This window comes from Heterocephalus glaber, unplaced genomic scaffold (assembly GCF_053883595.1).
Source record: "Heterocephalus glaber isolate CG9 unplaced genomic scaffold, H.glaber_assembly_v1.0 deba00001442, whole genome shotgun sequence".
NCBI classification, from domain to species: Eukaryota; Metazoa; Chordata; class Mammalia; order Rodentia; family Bathyergidae; genus Heterocephalus; species Heterocephalus glaber.
The window spans coordinates 38,433,856-38,453,792 of NW_028258296.1; the positions used below are offsets into that span (position 1 = coordinate 38,433,856).

The 19,937-nt window shown below is 32.7% G+C and overlaps 1 protein-coding gene across 3 annotated transcripts in view; it reads right to left on the reverse strand.

Moving 5' to 3' along the window:
• The window catches only part of Col11a1 (collagen type XI alpha 1 chain), a 702,155-nt gene that overhangs the window by 309,916 nt on the left and 372,302 nt on the right, over positions 1–19,937 (reverse strand). Inside the window, exons 5-7 of one of the 3 annotated variants that reach the window (XM_021247827.2) lie at positions 8,965–9,081; positions 6,939–7,075; positions 2,546–2,752 (exon numbers count right to left, since the gene is read on the reverse strand). In XM_021247827.2, the coding sequence (XP_021103486.1) occupies positions 2,546–2,606 (61 nt within the window). In that variant the 5' untranslated portion in view covers positions 2,607–2,752; positions 6,939–7,075; positions 8,965–9,081. The remainder of the gene's footprint in view (positions 1–2,545; positions 2,753–6,938; positions 7,076–8,964; positions 9,082–19,937) is intronic. The other 2 variants (XM_004869152.4, XM_021247828.2) reach the window with 2 other exon arrangements.

A 19,937-nucleotide genomic window follows, 5' to 3' on the forward strand; every position in this document is an offset into this window, starting at 1 on the left:
ATGACTGTGCCAAACACTGTTTAATTTCATTTGTGTGAACATGTCCCTGGAGCAAAGCATTGTAGAGTATTACCAGAGAGTAAGAATCCTAAAAACAGTTCTACCAGATCATATGCCCCAGTGTTGGCCTCTAGTTAGATTAATAATTGATAATCCCCCAAATAATCACTAAATTAACGTATTTTAATAGATATCTATATTTTCATATCAAATGTATTTCAAGTGTCATTTAAGAAACTTTTTCATTGAATATAATTGTTTAGGCTCAGAAATAATATACTGGAATTATGAGAGAGAGAGAATTAATATATATTTTAAGGCATTTTTAAATTTAGTGCCATAAAATAACATGGTATAGTAGAGAAATTCTACAGCTATAACCATATTTGGTTACCTACTTAAATACCTAATTTACTTATCTAGATGAGAAGACTTACTTACTCTACACCAAAAATATATGCATTTATGTAAGCATAAAATGAATATTTATAATCTTAAAAATACTAAAAATCTCTAGTGACTTAAAAGAAATTATAAATCAAATACATTTTAAGGTAATGCAAATAAGAAAATCTATATGTGCATACACACACACAAACATTAACACATTTTGTACTTCAAAGTTATTTTTTAGGACATGACTATTTTTGTTTGTGTTATTAGAGAAAAGTCAAGATAAGTTTTCTTCTTCAGAGAAAAGAGTTACATTTCCAGTGTTCTATCCTTTGGGTTTGGGACTGACCCAAGACATGTCAAACACAATGCAGTGCTACAATGGTCATATAATACTATTCTGCCAAGGTCAACTGTCACAAACTTTCCTAGGATACGAGACAGGTTCTTAATCCTTTTTGACAGATAACCTGGGCGATATGAGTTGTGAGATAAATGCAGACAGATTGACTCTATAGTAAACCTCTTAACTATTTGACTGTATTTTATCTCATTTGAACCTGGTGACCAATGATCAAGAAGTGAATGAAACAACAAGTTTTGTCAGGAGGGAAGTGGTTCTCTGCTAGGAGCAAGAAAACTAAGTGCAAGAATTGTCACCATTTGCTTGTTATAAAACAAATGTCAACAGTAATGTAATGTCAACAATTCAAGACTAAGTTAGAAAAGAAAAAATAGTAACCTGTCACTAACTTGATGGTTAACAGTGAAAGACTGAATGTATTCTCTAAAATCGGGAATCGAGCAAGGATGTCTGCTCTCATTAGCTATTAAATATATTACTATAACTTCTAGACACTACATAAGGTAAGGAAGGATATAAAGGTATGCAAATTGGAAAGGAATTTATAAAATATTATCAATTTGCAGCTGACATTGTAGTCTACTTAGAAAATTACAAGGAATCTACAAAAGCTAAACAAACAAAAAGCTCCTACAACTATGAATGAATTTAACAAAATCACATGATATAAGAACTATACATAAAAACCAATTGCATCTTCACATATTAGCAATAAACACATGAAAACTAGAATTTTATATAATATATTTTATAATCACTCAAAAATAAAATACTTAAATATAAATCTAAAAATTGTGAGGAATATTTACATACTGAATGTTAGAAAACACTGATGAATTAAACAAAGATGTAAGTAAATGAAATGAAGAAACAAATCATTTCATGATTGGAAAATGAATACGTTTCTAATTAACCTATAGGTTTTATGTAATTTCTTTCAAAATTCCAATAATACATTTTGTAGATACTAAAAACCTATTCTTAACTTTATATGGAAAGGCAACAGTATAGAATAACTAAAGCAATTTTGAAAAATATGAATAAAGTAAGACAGATAACAGCTCAATTTTTGGGTTTTTTTTTTTTTTGGCTTTGTTTACTTATATACTTATTTATTTTGACAAAAGATCTTGCTATGCTACTCAGATTTAACCTCAAATTTTTGTGCTCAAGCTATCCTTCTGTCTGTCTCTCAAGGAGCTCCCAAATAACTGAGACTATAGATCTGGGAAGCCTGTCACAGTATCCCTGAGAGGTGGGTGCAGGAAGTTGAGGGAATGAAGATAAGAGTGCATGGAGAGCCCAGAAAGTCAGAGATATCAGGGATGTGATGTTTGCCATAGAAAACTGCAGGCAGTGAGCAGAATTAGCCCAAGACAGAAGTCATGTGAGTTCCAACCAGCAGTCCCCAGGTTGTGGGCTGGCCAAGTCCTCTGGAACTCACATCTCAGCACCCTGTGCCCTGGATGCTGGACATGAAGCTAAAGGACATTTTGCCTTTCTGGGTCTTGGTCTTACTTCAGTCTTACTCATTTGTATTACTCTATTTCTCCCTTTTGGAATGGTAATATTTATCCTCTACCCATTGTATATTGGAAATTTTTTACACTTGGTATAGTTTTATCTTTAGATGAAATTATTACCTTGCGTTCCTTTGGAAATTAAGAACTGTTTAAGGAGACATGTTTGGTCTTCAAGTTGATAAAAGGTGGAAAGTAACATAAGCTGGTTTGTCAACATGATTGGCTTAAGAGCTTCCCAAAGGATCAATAAAATGGATGGCTGTACCTGAGTGGGTGAAGGAGGCGTGACCTTGGATACTGGGTCCATGGTCCTTCCTCTGTGGCATTGCTCTCCTGCTCTACTTCCCGGCCATGATGAATCAAGTAGCTTCATTCCACTGTCCTTCTGACCTAATGTTCCTGTCTTGGAGCCAGGCCACAATGGGCTGAAACTTTCCAAACCATGAGCCAAACAAACCTCTCCTCCTTTAAACTGTAGGCATCAGATATTTTGTTCAGGAATGAAAAACTTGAATAATACAAACAGATATAATATTTACAGAACCGTAACATTAAAGAAACTAGTTAAAACAAAATAATATTTCTGGAGCTAGACAGAAATTTCTTTCCCTGGGCAAAAATTCAAATCTACAGTGCACATTTAGAAATTAATTTAATAACATCTGAGAAAAAATAAACTAATTATTTCATTTGAAGTAATAGTATTTTTAATAGTGATACAGTACTTATAATACTAAAAGCTGTTTTAGCTATTTTAGTAGTTCACATGGGGTTTATGAATAAGTTATGTCTTGTTAACCCTATCAAAGTTTGCAGAATATTTTTAGTATACATACTACACCTAAGAGTAAATTGAAAATCGCACATTTAATAAATGAAAAAAATGACAATCCTGATTTTCTACCTTTAACTTCAGTATCCTTCCTGTTACTATACATCTGGTTCTTAAAAGACATTCAATTGATTTACCATGAATAGTTTCATTGCAATAAAAAATGAAATTATTTACAATGAATATTTGCAATTAATTATTTGTAATAATTTAGAATGAATATTTCTATTTGACATATTCTTTGGATTTCCTCTGTAAGGATTAGTTTTCAAATATATTAAGTGCACAGAAAAAAATATAATCTTTAATTGAACCCAGTGAATTACTTTGTAACCAAACAATGTTCACATATGAAAACCTTTACCACCTTGTAGACCTGCATTTGCAAATTTTAATTCCTAGTTGTCTCAAGTAAAGCAAAACACATTATTACATACAATAAGTAAAACAGTTCTTGTAAAACATACAGGAGGATGATATATTATTCTACTTAAGTGCAGATGAATGAAAGTACAATAGGTGTGACATAGTCAACTTTCTTAAGGAAAAGAAGGTAAATATGCAGAAAAATGTCATCAGTTCTAAAGTTCTTATCTTGTGTTATATATTATTGTGAACAGAAGAGATTATTATGTGAAGGTAATGTTTCACTGAAATATGGAATAAAATAAAGCAATTAGATTTGTTTTTGCATATTAAAATAAAGGAAATATGGTAGCCAAGAAAATGCACTTTTTGCATGTTGGTTATTTCCTGTTGGTGGCTTCATTTTAGCTACTGATTGACATTTGACATTTTTATCTCACACAAAAGAGACTTTAGCAAAGTCAAAAGGCACTGTCACAAAGATAAGGGAATAGTTCAAATTTCCAAGAATAGTATGAATTAATATAGAGGTACCCTATCACTAACATAAAAACATAAGTTTAGGGCACCTTCAAAAATTTCACTTTTTTGGTATAAAAGGAAGGACAACCATTTGCAGTATTTGATGAGCAAAGGAATATTTTTTGTCTGGAAAAATCATAAATAAATTTCACAGTAAGAATTTAGTTGGAATGTAAAAGTCTAAAGGCTCTTGAAAGTTTGAAGATAATTTAAGTCCAAAGAATTTTAAATTCATTGCTAGATGATGTTTCCCTTTGTTTGTTTATTCTCCAGTCCTCTCTGCTCTCTTCCAAATGACTGGCTAATGAAAATCACTCAAATGTTAATTCATGATTTATAACTTTTAGCTAACTAGTATCAGAACTGAGAGCTAAAGACAATTCTAAATTTCAGGAGATTAGCAAGTAGAGCTAACAAATTAAGATTACTTGCTAAGAGGTAAAAGTCATTCACATATTCTTCAAATTACAAATAGCAGGATTAATAATTTGAGAACATAGGTAATAGGAAACGAAATACCTGAGTTGTATCCTTGGCATTTCCTTGCCATTAACATAAATAATTCATCTTACATCCCCAATCTTCAGTTTTCTCAGTTGAAAAATAACATGATAAATAATACTATTTTCATAGGATTTAAGTAGTTATATCTATGCACAGTGTTTTAAAAGTTATCTAGTACAATATAATTAACTACTCAATAAATGTTAAAGATTTAAAATCTTACATACTCCATGAATGATAGGAAAATATTATATTCTCTAAAGATGATAGTCTATTTCTACTGGCACACACTCAGATAACTTCTGGAAAAAAATAATTGAGGAAAATAAAGCACTGATTTTACCAAGAAATTAACTTGTTCATTTGCAAACTCAAGTTCAGTTTTCATTTATGTGTCTATAGTAACTAAGCAAGATGGTTGTCAGTTTGTACAACTGAACATAGTATAAGAGGTTATCATTGATTTTGCTAGAGAATAAAAATCATTATGGGCTTAATCACATTATAAAAATTTGTGAACACTTTTTGTGGAAAATTTAAAATCCATGAAGAACCAAATTGGATTCAGTTGATATAGCTTATAGTCTATATTTCCCCTTGAAATTTTGAAAAGAGCATTTTCCAATATCATTAAATTGCCAACAAAATCATATTTTTAATAAAGGCATAATTGATTTAATGAATTCTGAAAACTTTTTGCAAGTTAATTAGCCTTTTTCCATCTTAGTTTCCTTTTTTGGAGCATGGTGATGATAATAGCTACCCCAAGGAATTATTGTGAAGGCTAAATGAGGTACTGCTTGTGAAAAAGCAGTTGGTAAGCTGGAATTCACTACACAAATATTAATTATTATTAGTTCTGGCAAGCCATTAAGAAGAAAGAGGAAAAAACATGTGATGTGTATATGGTGGGGGCTAGTTTATAGCTTTATAGAATTTTCCCACTTCAAAAAGAGGACTGGGTTTTATATTTTTTCACTTATGGGTTAATTTTATTTCCATAGAAACAAATTCTATCTCTTAAAAAAAAGATAAAAATTAAAAGTCAAAGACGATAAGTAGTTCAAGAATAAAAAACTAAAAATAGGAGGATTTTCATCAAAGTCTACCCTCTATTTGAAGGATTAAAAAATGTGAAGTAAAATTCATTCAGCAATTTCAAAGCATTATTACTTAAAATTTGCATTTTAAGTGTTGTGTAGATATATTTTATTTTAAAGAGCATCAAAGTGGGTATTAACCTTTTTCCTAATTTTACTCCTGAATTTCTTTGTGTTTTATTAAATTCAACATTCAAAAATATTTTCGTTTTGAGAGGAAAATACTTTAATTTTTTAAACATGATTCATTGTTTTAGAAAAGAGTCTATAACTCTCAAAAATTCCATACAAGTGTTCCTATCACATTAAAATACACCAAAAAAAAAAAGAGCCAAGGATGGTTTTTGGGCTAACACTTCCTGGGATATTATTCTTCAAAATGTTGAAGTATGTCAGAGTGTCACATACCTGGCTTTAATATCAGTATCTTCTCTAGCTTAGTAAGGTCATATAGGATGAAAAAGTATCTTAGTGTACCAAAAGCTAATCAAGTGCATGCACTGAGCTGAATGATAGATGTGAGTTTTAGATATAGTTGTGCTACTGATTTGGGCAGTCCGCAAAAGCAAATCATTTAGTATCAGCCTGTCTCTATTTTTGTAAATTAGATAATACCCATTTAACTCTAAAATTTCTTTTCCTGTTGTAAATGTATAAATCATTATTTTACGTCATTTAAGAAGAAAAACATTTGATTATAACTCAAGGCAAATTCCTTCTTAAGTATACAAAGAAATTTTTCAGTTGTCTGTCTTTTGAAACTAAATTCATAACAAGCCCTTTGTTTCCTCCCTGTCTTTCTGCACCTCAAGTGCACATTGGATTTTTCTTTCCCCTGATATGTGGGTTCTCATTGAACATCTCGAAATCCTGCTTGTGTTACTTCCAGCACTACTCTCCTTTCTTTTCAAACTTTTTTTATTTTACTGAGGCCTTGAAATGTCTTATGATTTTAAGCTACAACAGGCTTTATTTCTTGAAATTACACCTTTGTTCTCCTGAAGATTACTTAAGTCAACATGTCTCTACAATTTATGTAGAAAAATCATGATGAAAGATTAAAAAGGCAGTTTTCTTGTTCCTTTTCTAAATATTTTAGAAGAGAGCCCTAAGGGATAAACATACCAACAGAGAAAACAATGTTCTCTTCTCATTCCCATATTATTTACATTCCATTTGAGGAAATATGTCTTAGAGGGTAAGCATCTGACAAACAATAAACCACAAGCAGTTGATGAGTCAATAAGTATTCATAGAGTGGCTAATAAGTAGCTAGCTGACTGATCAATTGTGTGGTCCAGATGAGGACCGCAGGAGTTGAGAGAAAATTTTACCTCTGTGAAATACCATGCTTCCAAGGACTTTTCTTCTACACATTATATGCTTCTGTAAAGAACGTTTGGTATGTTGGCCAAGGACCAAATTAGTCAACTTCTTTGAAGACGTCTACATCTAGGCTTCCAAATTCACTCTGTAACAAAAGCAAAGAAGCCAGGATGAAGCAAAAACAGAGATAATGATGTTCATTAAAAGAGACCTCACTCAGTGAATGAGCAGTTCTACCCACAAAACATTCCAAAGGAGAAAAATGTGAGACTGCTTGATTTAGAAAAAAGCCTCTCAGGAAGTGTAAAGCTCAGCTTTAATAAGTTTAGATATAAAAATTGCTACACTAATTTATTTGCTTTTACAACCTTCCCTTTTATCTATTTCCAAATTATTTTAAAATAATATTTTATTGTATGAATTCAGATTAATTTTATTGTAATTAATTTTTGGATACTGACATTTCTCAAATATTCTCTGACTGAAGATTTGGTCCATTCATTGCTTATTTTTAGCTAATGCTTCATTGTAAGCACTAAACAAACTAAACATGGGGTGATATAGAAGAATTGAGCTAAGATATTTTATAAGACTTTTTGGAGATAATTGATTCATTGAGTTTTGTTGAGCAGGTGATCACTGATGTTCAGTTTCAATTATTGATTCATCATTGCTGACATTTTCCTTTTTCCTTGTTTTTCATGATTGAATTCTATGAAAAACAGTAGTAACCTCAAATATACAAACCAAAGGATTCCTTTAGGCTCTGTGTTGGTACTTTGATTTTCTTGTTTCTACCCTTTTCAAAGGAGGATGTACACATAGCCGATGTTTTGAAAAAATGTTCAGCATCTTTATCAACCAGAGAAATGTAGATCAAAATGACACTGAGTATTTATCTCGCCCCAATCATAAGGGTTATCATCAAGAACACAAAAAATAATAAATGCTGATGTGGATGCAAGAGAAAAGCAACCTTTCTGCACCATTGGTGGGAATGTAAATAAGACAGCTGCTGTGGAATCAGTATGGAGGTTTCTCAAAAAAATTTTTAAAAACTAAAAATAGACATCCTGTAAGATTCAGCTATATACTTTCTAGACATATTCCCAAAGGAATTACAATCATTACAAGGGGTGCCATGTTTATCATAAGACATGTGATAGCCAAGCTATGAAATCAACCTAGGTGCCCATCATTGAATGAATGGATAAAAAAAATGTGGTGTATATACACCATGGAGTATGGTATGTATTCACTCATAGATATGAACCATATCAGGTCATTTGCAGGAAAATAAATGGAACTAGAGTTCATCAGGTAAAGGGAAATAACCTAGACTTAGAAAGACAAGTATTACATGTTTTTCCTCATATGTAGAATTTAGGGGTGAAAAAAGATGTCTTGAAAGTAGAATGCAGATTATTAGATAAAAAAGAAAGGGATGAGGGAATGGAAAGGGAGAATGGTAGTAGATAAAATCAAAGTATGTTATATGCATGTATGAAAATGTCACAATGTAACTCAATATTTAGTATTATAAATATGCATTCATGAAATTGAAAAAGTATAACTCCTGATTTGTTTTCTTTATAAGAAAATAATGGAAAAGAATAATTTGAATTTTTAGGTTAAAAATATTCTTCTAGTTCCAAAATTTACTGAACAATTATCCATACTTTTCAAAAGCAAAAAAGCAAGATTTTTCAATAGATTTAATTATGTTTGATACCTTTCTTGCATTTTTATTTTGATATACTGAAAACACTTATCTTTATTTTTTCATACCTTTTTATTTTAATTTAGATTATCAGAAAAAGAAGAGAAAAATCTTACTAATATTATGGTTTGTCTGACAAAGACTGCAAAACCTGTCCACTATTCACATCTGCCTCCATAGCAACTCTGTACCTGTGTATAGCATTGAAAGTACCCCAGTTGAAAATTGCTGGCCTATACATTCTCTCTTGAGTTCCAAAAAATATATTTCATACAATTTGTTGGAACATCAAAATTAATATATACCATACTAACCTCATTATGTTTTCACTCCAAGCACCCATTTCTTTAAGTCGTTCCTCATTTTATTTTACTTATTTTTTCATTCTGTATAGCAGTGATACCGAATCTTGTAGAGACCAAGTGCCCAAACTGCAACACAAAATCCACTTATTTATCATAAAGTGCCAACACTGCAATTAAACCTGAATACTAAATGGCCTTGTGAATTCCTGAATGAGTCTCAGCTAATGAGTGGTTGCTCATGATGTCATCACTGGGCCCGCTACTCCTTTCTGAGCTTGCACGTGGACCCTGTGTTCACTGTTACTCAATGGTTGGGTTCTGAGATTCTGGGGAGAGTTGGCTGGCATGCAGACAGAAAAGGTACTGTGTGCCTGATGCAGCATGCATGCCATAGGTTTGCCACCACTGCTATATACCATCAGTTAGAAAGCCTTGAATCATTTTCACTTCCCATTACACTTTTTAAAAATATTCTCCAGCACCAAGTCAATTACTAAAAACTCTCAGTTCAGCTCAAAATTGCTTTTCAGAATCTGGCTTTTCTTTGTCCTCTGCTAATGTTTCCTTATTGAAACTATATCTCTCTCTTGGCTTATACAATTATGCATTAGCAACAGACTCTTCTTCAACCCGCCTATTTTTAATGAATTTATCAGAATTCTCTTCTTAGAAAGTATCATTTAATTATCCAGTCAATTGGTCATTATTTTTATTCAACAAATTTTATGTTTTTCCTTGTATGAATTTGATTTTGATTTTGATTTTCTTTTCAGGCTGGCTGCTAGTAAATATGTACCATGTTTATAGTTGACCCATTGCAATTGTGTAAATTCACTGGTAAATGCATGGGTTCAGTGGCTTCATTTTTCCCTCCACTTTATATATACCTTCTTGTTTACTTTTTATATTTTTGGTTATCACTTTCTTATGATAATTTCATAATCATGATTAAGTTATGACATAAGGCAATCCATATATGAAATCAACCTTGCACATATTTCGAACGTTATCTTACTGGATTCAAGTGTCTTTCTGAGGTTCTCATAAATCATAAGATAAAGCATAAACAGTTTAGCATGAATGCATCTTCTGGCAATCATAATTGTTCAGTATCAATTCCCACCAGCTAGTGTTCATGAATACTCATTTCTGAGGATTTTTGGAATAAATAAAGCTTTTCAATTTGTCATGTCTTTTTTTTTTTTTTTTTCCTTTGGTACCGGGGATTGAACTCAGGACCTTCTGCTTGCCTTGGCAGGTGGCGGAACCACTGAGCTAAATCCCAGGCTAAACTTGCCATGTCTTTATATTTATGCTGATATTCTCAAACGTCGACTCTCAAAAACAATTTTTCATAACATAGATATAAGAATTCCTTGTACAGAGTTAGTATTATGTAAATTTGAAAATACCACTGTCTTCTGAAGATTTCATTACACAATTGCTTAAGCAGCAGTATTTCTCTAATAGATATTAAGAATTACCATATGGAGGGGTTGAAGGGAGGGCTGGGCAAGGGTGAAAAATAAGAACCAAGAGAGACTATGTAAAGGTGCAAATTTCCAATGATGAATGTCATTATATTGTATACCTAAAATGTACCAATGATTAGAATGAATAATCAATAATGTAAAATAGGAAGAAAAGGTCCAAAGGGGTAGGGGTAGTGGGAGGGCCAGGGGAAAGGAAAGAAGGGAAAGGAAAAATGCTGAGAAATGGAAAAAATGGAAATAAAGTCTTTGTAAATAGGGAAGGGTGGAGGGCGTGAAGGGAGGGCTAGGAATGAGGAAAAAATAAGAACCAAGATGCATTATGTAAAGGTATAATTCCCAATGAGAAATGTAATTGTGTTGTTATCTACAATGTACCAATAAAAGAATTTAATAAAAAAAAAAGAATTACCTAAGGCATTTGTTAAAAGTCATGGATTTTCAGAACTGTTTAAGGAAATATTCTCAATCATATATCCTAGATAAGTTCATGAAATTTATTTCATTGGTTTTAATGTGTGACCGAAAGTAGTTTTATAATTTTAAAAAATTGAGAAACACTTGTTAAAGTTACTGAGAATTCTTCAGAAAAATTTTTTTTACCATACTTTAACTCAGTATTTGTCAAGCATATTCTAGTATGGTTACTTTCTGAGTTTTTTGTTTTTGCAAATTGGATATATCTTTATTAAATGTATTGTAAAAATGGTATTTTGTTTTATGACAAAAGACTTTCAGATTTATACATATTTATTGGTGATAGTATGATAATTTGATGCATGTATACAATATGTAATGATCAGATCATAGTAACATTCCCTGTCTTAAACTTTTTTTCTTTATATTGGGAAGCTTAAAACTCCCCTTATCTAGTTATAAAATATATCATATTTATATATTTATAAAATATATACTAAATTATTATATACATATTTATCTGACATCTACTTTTTTCAGAAAATACCTTTAAAGATACTGGTTTGTTATTTTCTTTAAACAAAATTCTCTTCCTATCCAGGAAATTCCTGGATATCCTTCAAGACTCAACTCAAAAAAATTTTTCTCCATGAAAAGTTTCCTAATCTCTTCACATTCTAGTGCCACCATTACAACATTTATGTAATTATATTGTATTTCTCTAGTCATGTGTATTACTATTTTAACAAGTAAACTTTCCCTCTAAATTCTGAGCAACTTCAAAGAAAGGAATATGCCTTAGTTATTGATATATATCAGTGCACTGCTACATAAACAATACCTGATGAAGGCCTTTGATAAATAATTCATGAAAGTTTCCGTAAATCAATGGAAAGATATCACCAGAAGGTCTAGAATACTTATGGACCAGGCAACACAAAGTAAACATAATAACTGTAATAGTGAAACCACAATTTTCTTCTTTATACTGATCTTATTCATGACTAGGATATATGTTAAAATAATCTTCATATGAAATCTTAGAAAACAGTATTCCTAGATTTAAGAATGACTACCACTTTCTATGTTAAATTTCTCTTCTAAATTTTTTTCTTTGTCTACATTTTCCTGGAATGTTTTTTAACTGGAAAATAACATCAGAATCAATATTTTCTGCCAGGGATTTAGCTCAGTGGTTCCGGCACCTGCCTCACAAGCACAAGGTCCAGAGTTCGATACCCAGTACCAAAAAAAAAAAAAAAAAAAAAAAATTTTCTTCCACTGTCACCTGGGACATTATTCCCCTTATATTCCCCTTGAATTTATAGCTTAACCATATATTAAGTTTCATGACAGAGAAAGAACTTTTCTAGGAAGTATTTGCTTAGATATTTTTATATAATAAACAGAAAATTTAATTACAATATATGGTTATTTCAACAGTTTCTTAAAGATCTTATTGTGAACTTAAAAAAATAGATCTAGTACTATAAAAAAGTTAAAGTTCAGTTTATTTTTGTATTTTTCTATAAACATTTGCACAATTAAAAAATGACCTAGAAATGGCATTGATTAAAATGCTATGCGGGCAGGGATTAAAAAAAAAAAATCTGTAAAATTCTTAGCAAAATAAATAAATAAATAAACGAGAGTTGGGTGCAGTGGCACATGATTGTAGTCCTGGCTTCCCAATAAACTGACAGAGAATCATTTAAGCTAATGAGTTCTAGACAAGTCTGGGCAATACAGAGAGAACTTGTCTCAAAAAAAAAAAAAAAAAAGACCACTACAATGCCTGTCAAAATCCAATGTTTACACCCATGGGTCTCTTATACCACTATAATTTCCATACAGTTACCCAAAACAATAAGAAAGTATAATTTTCTCTTTTCTAGTCAGTAGACATGCACTTTACTAACATATTGTTAACTTTTCAATTTAAAAATGTATTTTTAGAATAGAATGTAATTTGATAGGTGAATGCTGTTAACTGTGCTGGTGTTCATGAAAATAATTATATTTAAGTATGTAGCCTTAAAAAAATCCAGGATTATTATTATTTTTTTGAGAAATTGATCCTTTAATTCTACCACATAGATTCTCAAAAGTGCCTCTTTTCCTTCAAGGAAATGTGTGTCTATGTTGTAATCAATAGTACATATGTTAATAACTTCATAAAACATATTACTATTTTTCTTATTGGCTTATCTAATTTTGAGTGAAATATAGTCATATCCATATCCATATGCAGCCTGCAAAAATCAGGTTAGAACAAAACTTTGCTTATAGAAGATGTTAAACTTCCTTAGTTTAGTGATTTGTGAATTTCATTTAACTACTCAAATCACTTGGAGGAAAGATACAGAACTCAATAAAAGAGCTATCCTGATTTATGATAAAAAAATAGTGAGATGAAAGATATGAAAAGTTTTAAAATGTAAAAATGTTAAGAAGCTAAATGCTGAGGATTTTTCATGAATAGCAGAAATCTCTGGATTATTTCCAAATAGCCAAAAGTTTCTTCCAAGTAAAAATATATTGCATTGGTTTAGATAAAACTGTGAATTAATTATCTACCTTTAATATTATTACATTTGTGATATTCCACTTATGAGTAATGGTAGCCAACACCTACACAAAGAAGCCACAGATGAAGAAAAGAAAAAAGCCACATTCCAGTACACAAATGTATGTTCCCTTGGCGTGATTCCTAGAGTAATGTGGGTGCACACTGAAGGAAGCTTGCAGAGGTCTGCCAGCCTTCACCTCCTCTGCTGACTCCCCTTCCCATGCTTTTTTAAAACTGATGCAAGTAACCCCTTGCAGATGGTTGCAAAGCTCTAAGTCACAGGCAGTGTTCCTACTAATATGCATTAGTTCTGTAAATCTCTGATGCCAGCATTTCTTCCTTTACTACCAAAGACAAGTATGCCAAGTATCCTTTGGCTTTGATTTATTGTTTTATATTTATATAAAATTCCCATGTTCTCCCCAAGAAAGTATAGCAATTTAAGTAACTTCCAGCCATTTAATTTGTTTAATTAACTGAGATGCTTTTTCATATGATTATATGCTATTGGATTCTTGAATTTCCTAGTTTTTTTCCCTTTTCTCCAAACTATTTCATTGTAACCTTGCATTCTGTGAAATAAAACAATTATGTTTTTTACAGTAGTATTTCAATAAACTCATCAAATACATATTGCATGTTCCATTAGGAATTAAAAATTAGTTTCTTAGAAAACATAAGGCAAGATTGATATTTGCTGTTTAAGAATATGTTTATGAGTTAAATCTGTCATTTTGAGTTTAAATTCATCTTTTTGTAATTTCTGTGGATTTATTGATTTGTGAAAAAGCATGTATTATGGTAGTTGAAAATTCAACATAATTCCATTTTACCAATTCTGATTTTGTATTTCTGTCTTTACACTGTACCTCTATGCTTTTTCTATGGCCTTTGTTAATACCCAAAGTGTGTCATCTAATTTGAAACAGACTTGCTGCTGTTTTCAACTATATTCAGTTTGCAGTTTAAATATAAGAGATAGAAATAACTGTACAAAATGTGAATTTCTGAAGCTAGATATTCCAAGTAGGGCTTTGCAGTAAAAAACGTGAGTTACTCTGAGAAAAAAACCATAAACTTGAGTTATTTTAAAGTAATAATCATGGGAATGAATCCTGAATTTACATATGGCTCAATTTTCTCTGTCTTTGTCCAATGATTAGACTTTGATGTCAGCTACTTAGTTTTGGTTGGGGAGGAAAAAGGAAATTAGTGAGTGAATCTCACACTTTTTCAAAAACAGACTCTGAAACAGGATGTACATGCTGTAGGTAATGATAACAAAACATCCTTAGGTTTGCAATTCCAGCCCAGACTTTCACTCATATCTGAACACCCTCATTAGAATGTCCGATACCAGTAACCTACATGCAGAAGTGACTGACACTGACAGAGATTGGCTTCCGTGTGCTTTCAAGAGGGTGATACACTTTATTATTTTTAGAATAGTTTTAGGTTCATACAAAAATTGACTGGAAGGTACAGAGACTCCCCATTGCCCCCGCCATTAAGACTATTGTTACATTTTAGGTATACAATACGGTTACTTTCATCATTGGGAACCTGGACCTTTACATGGTGTATCTTTTTTTAAAAATATATATACTTATTGGTACGTATTAGGTATAAAATACATTCACATTTATCATTGGGTGTTTGTACCAGAACATGATGCATCTTAGTTTTTATTTTTTCTCCCATTACCTGTGCACCCTTCACCCCCTCCACCCTTCCCTATCTACACAGAGTTTGATCCCATTTTTTTTCTCATAATTTTTTTCTTTCCCTTCTTCCCTTTCCCATTTCCCTTCCACCATCCCCAAACCCTTGGACCTTTTCTTATTTCAGATTATCAATTATTGATTTTAATCATTTTCATCCTTATTGACACTTTCAATTTCTCACACTAGAGAAACTATTCAGTATTTATACGTGTGTCCTATTTATTTCACATAACAGTATGGCCTCAATATGCATCCATTTAGCTATAAATGTCTCTAGTTTCTCATTCTTTATGGCTGAGTAGTACTCCATTCTATAAAAAAAAACCACATCTTCTTTATCCAATTTCCAGTCGATGGGCACTTGGGCTGTTTCCAAGCTTTAGCTATTACAAATTGTACCGCTATAAACATAGGTGAACATATATCACTGTGGTATGATTCTTTTAATTCTTTGGGGAAGATTTCCAGTAGGAGAATAGCTGGGTCAAATGGGACCTGTAGTCTTAGTTTTTGAGGTACAGCCATACTGATTTTCACAGTGGTTGCATCAATCTACATTCCCACCAACAATGGAGAAAAGGGTTCCTTTCTCTCCACACCCCTGCCAGCATTTGTTATTGGTTGATTTCTTGATAGCAGTCATTCTTTGTGGAGTGAGGTGGAATCTCAGTGTTGTTTTCACCTGCATCTCTCGAATGACCAGTGATGTTGAACATTTTTTCATATATTTACTTGCTGTTTTTACTTCTTTGTCTGAGAAAGGCCTGTTCATTTCAGATGCCCATTTTTGAATTGGGTCTTTGAATTTGGGAGGTCTGATTTTTTTCAGTTCTTTATATATTCTTGATAGTAGACCTTTGTCTGAGCTACAGCTGTTAAATATTTCTTCCCACATTGTAGGTTGTCTCATAGCTCTGTTGGTAGTTTCTTTTGCAGTGCAGAAGCTTCTTAATAAGATGAGATCCCAGGTGTTGATTCTTTATGCTAGCTCCCATGCTAATGAAGATTTGTTCATAAAGTCTTTTCCTATGCCAATGTCATCAAGAGTTCTACCTAACTTGTCTTCCAGCAAGTTTAGTGTTTCTGACTTAATATTTAGATCTTTAATCCACTTCTATCTTAGTTTAGTGCATGGTGATAGGTATGGGTAAAGTTTTAATTTCTGACAGGTTGAAATACAGTTTTTCCAACACCATTTATTAAATAGGCTGTCTTTCTCCAAGGAGGGTAGTTGGCTCCTTTGTCAAAGATGAGGTGACTGAGTATGTGTGGAGTTGTTTCTGCATCTTCTAATCTATTCCACTGATTTTCGGGTCTGTTTCTTTGCCAGTACCATGCAGTTTGTATCACAGTAGCTTTGTAGTATAGTTTAAAGTTGGGGATTTTGATGCCCCCAGCCATGTCTCTGTTGCCTAGAGTTGCTTTTGCTATTCTAGGTTTCTTCTGTTTCCAAATGAATTTTTGGATTGTTTTCTCTAGTTCTGTGAAGTAAATTATTGGAATTTCAATTGGCATTTCATTGAATCTATATAGTAGTTTTGGAAGTATGGCCATTTTCACTATATTGGTTCTTTGTACCCAGGAACAAGGGATATCTTTCCATTTTCTTATGTCCTCTTCAATCTTCTTCAGAGTGCTGTAGTTTTCAGAGGTCTTTTGCTTCCTTTGTTAGGTTGATTCCTAGATATTTCATTTTTTTTAGATGCTACTGTAAAAGGAATTACTTCCGAAGTTCTCTCTCAATGGGTCTGGTATTTGCATATAAGAAGGCTATTGTTTTTTGAGTGTTAACCTTGAATCCAGCTATTCTACTGAATCTGTCAATTAGGTCTAGAAGACTTTTGACTGAGTTTTTTGGGTCTTCTATGTAAAGTATCATATCATCAGCAAATAATGACAGTTTCACTTCTTCCTTTCCTATCTTTATTCCTTTTATTTCTTTCTCTTGTCTAATTGCTATGGCTGTTTCCAGAACAATATTGAACAGAAGTGGTAACAGTGGGCATCCTTGTCTTGTTCCTGATTTTAGTGTGAAAGTTTTCAGTTTTTGACCATTTAGTATGATGTTGGCTGTTGGTTTTTCACAGATAGCCTTAATCAGGTTGCGATAAAGACCTCCTATTCCAATTTTCTGTAGCGTTTTTATCATGAAAGGGTTTGTATTTTGTCAAATGCTTTTTCTGCATCTATTGAGATGATCATGTGGTTTTTGTCCTTGACTCTTTTAATATAGTGTATTACATTTATTGATTTATGGATGTTGAACCATCCTTGCATCCCTGGGATAAATCCGACTTGGTCAGGGTGTATGATCTCCTTGATGCCACTCTGTATTCTGTTTTCCAGTATCCTGTTGAGGATTTTTGCATCTATGTTCATTAGGGAGATTGGCCTGTAGTTCTCTTTTTGGGTTGGGTCTTTCACTAGTTTTAGAATCAAAGTAACACTTGCTTCCAGGAATGAATTTGGAAGCCTTGCTTCCCTTTCAATTTCCTGGATGAGTTTAAAGAGTAATGGCAATAGTTCTTCTTTAAATGTCTTGTAGAATTCAGCAGTGAAGCCATCAGGACCTGAGCTTTTCTTTGTTGGTAAGTTTTTTATTACATTTTCAATTTCACTCATTGTAAATGGGGTGTTCAGAATTTTATATCTTCTTCATTTAACTTTGGCAATTCATATGTATCTAGGAATCTGACCATTTCTTCTGTGTTTTCGATTTAATTAGAGTACAGGTTCTCAAAGTAGGTATTGATGATTCTCTGGATTTCTGCTGGATTTCTTATGGCTTCGCCATTTTCATTCTTTTTTTTTAATTAAATTCTTTTATTGGTACATTGTAGGTATACAACACAATTACATTTCTCATTGGGAATTGTACCTTTACATAATGCATCTTGGTTCTTATTTTTTTCTCCATTCCTAGCCCTCCCTTCATGCCCTCCACCCTTCCATATTTACAAAGGCTAATTTTTTCCATTTCTCATCATTTTTCCTTTCCCTTCTTTCCTTTCCCCTGTGCCTCCCACTACCCCTACCCCTTTGGACCTTTTCTTCCTATTTTACATTATCAATTATTCATTCTAATCATTAGTACATTTTAGGTATACAACATAATGACATCCATCATTGGAAATTTGCACCTTTACATAGTCTCTCTTGGTTCTTATTTTTCACACTTGCCCAGCCCTCCCTTCAACTCCTGCATTCCTATTTACAAAGATTTTGTTCCTATTTTTCCATTTTCTCATATTAATTCTATTCCCTTCTATACTTTCCCCTAGCCCTCCCACTTCCTTACCCTTTGCCCCTTTTCTTCCTATTTCACATTACCTATTATACATTTAGCATTATTTACACTTTCAGTTTCTCACACCAGAGAAACTATTCAGTATTTATTCATGTGTTTCCTACTTATTTCACTTGAGAGTATCGCTTCAATTTGCATCCACTTAGCTATAAATGTCTCTAATTTCTCATTTTTTATGGATGAGTAGTACTCCATTTTATAAAAAAAACACAGTTTCTTTATCCAGTCTCCAGTTGATGGGCATTTGGGCTGTTTCCAAGTTTTGGCTATTACAAACTGTGCTGCTATGAACATGGGCGCACATATATCACTGTGGTCTGATTCTTTAATTCTTTGGGGAAGATCCCCAGCAGAGGAATAGCAGGGTCAAATGGTACTTCCAGTCCTAGTTCTTTGAGGTATATCCATACTGATTTCCACAGTGCATGCACCAGTCTACAATCCCACCAGCAGTGGAGCAGGGTTCCTCTTTCCCCACAGCCCCGCCAGCATTTGTTATTGGTTGATTTCATGATAGCAGCCATTCTTTCTGGAGTGAAGTGGAATCTCAGTATTGTTTTTATTTGGATCTCCTGAATGACCAGTGATGTTGAACATTTTTTCATGTATTTATTCCCTATTTCTACTTCTTTGTCTGAGAAATGTCTGTTCATTTCAGAAGCCCATTTTTCGATTGGGTCTTTAAATTTGGGAGGTCTGATCTTTCTAAGTTCTTTATAGATTTGAGATAGTAAGACCTTTGTCTGAGGAAGAGCAGGTGAAGATTTTTTCCCACATTGTGGGTTGTCTCTTCACACTGCTGGTGGTTTCTCTTGCTGTGCACAAGCCTTTTAATAAGAAGAGATCCCACTTGTTGATTGTTTGTACTAGTTCACGGGCAACTGAGGTTTTGTTCATAAAATCTTTTCCTACACCAATGTCTTCAAGGGTTCTACCTAACCTCTGTTCCAACTGGTTCAGAGTTTCTATTTTAATATTTAGATTTTAATCCATTTTGATCTTAGTTTAGTGCATGGTAAGAGATATAAGTCTAGTTTTAATCTTTGGCAAGTTGAAGCCCAATTTTTCCAGCACCATTTATTAAAGAGGCTATCTTTCCTCCAGTGAGGGTGTTTGGCTCCTTTGTTGAAGATGAGATGGCTGGGTGTGTCTGGCGTTGTTTCTGCATCTTCTAATCTGATCCACTGGTCCACAAGTCTGCTTCTTTGTCAGTACCATGCTGTTTTTAATCACATTAGCTTTGTAGTATAGTTGCAGGTTGGGGATTGTGATACCCCCTGCCATTTCTGTTACCTAGAATTGCTTTTGCTATTCTGGGTCTCTTCTCGTTCCAAATGAATTCTTGGATTGTCTTCTCAAGGTCTATGAAGTATGTTGCTGGGATCTCAATTGGAATTGCATTAAATCTATATAGCAGTTTTGGAAGTATGGCCATTTTCACTATATTAATCCTTCCTACCCAGGAGGAGGGGATG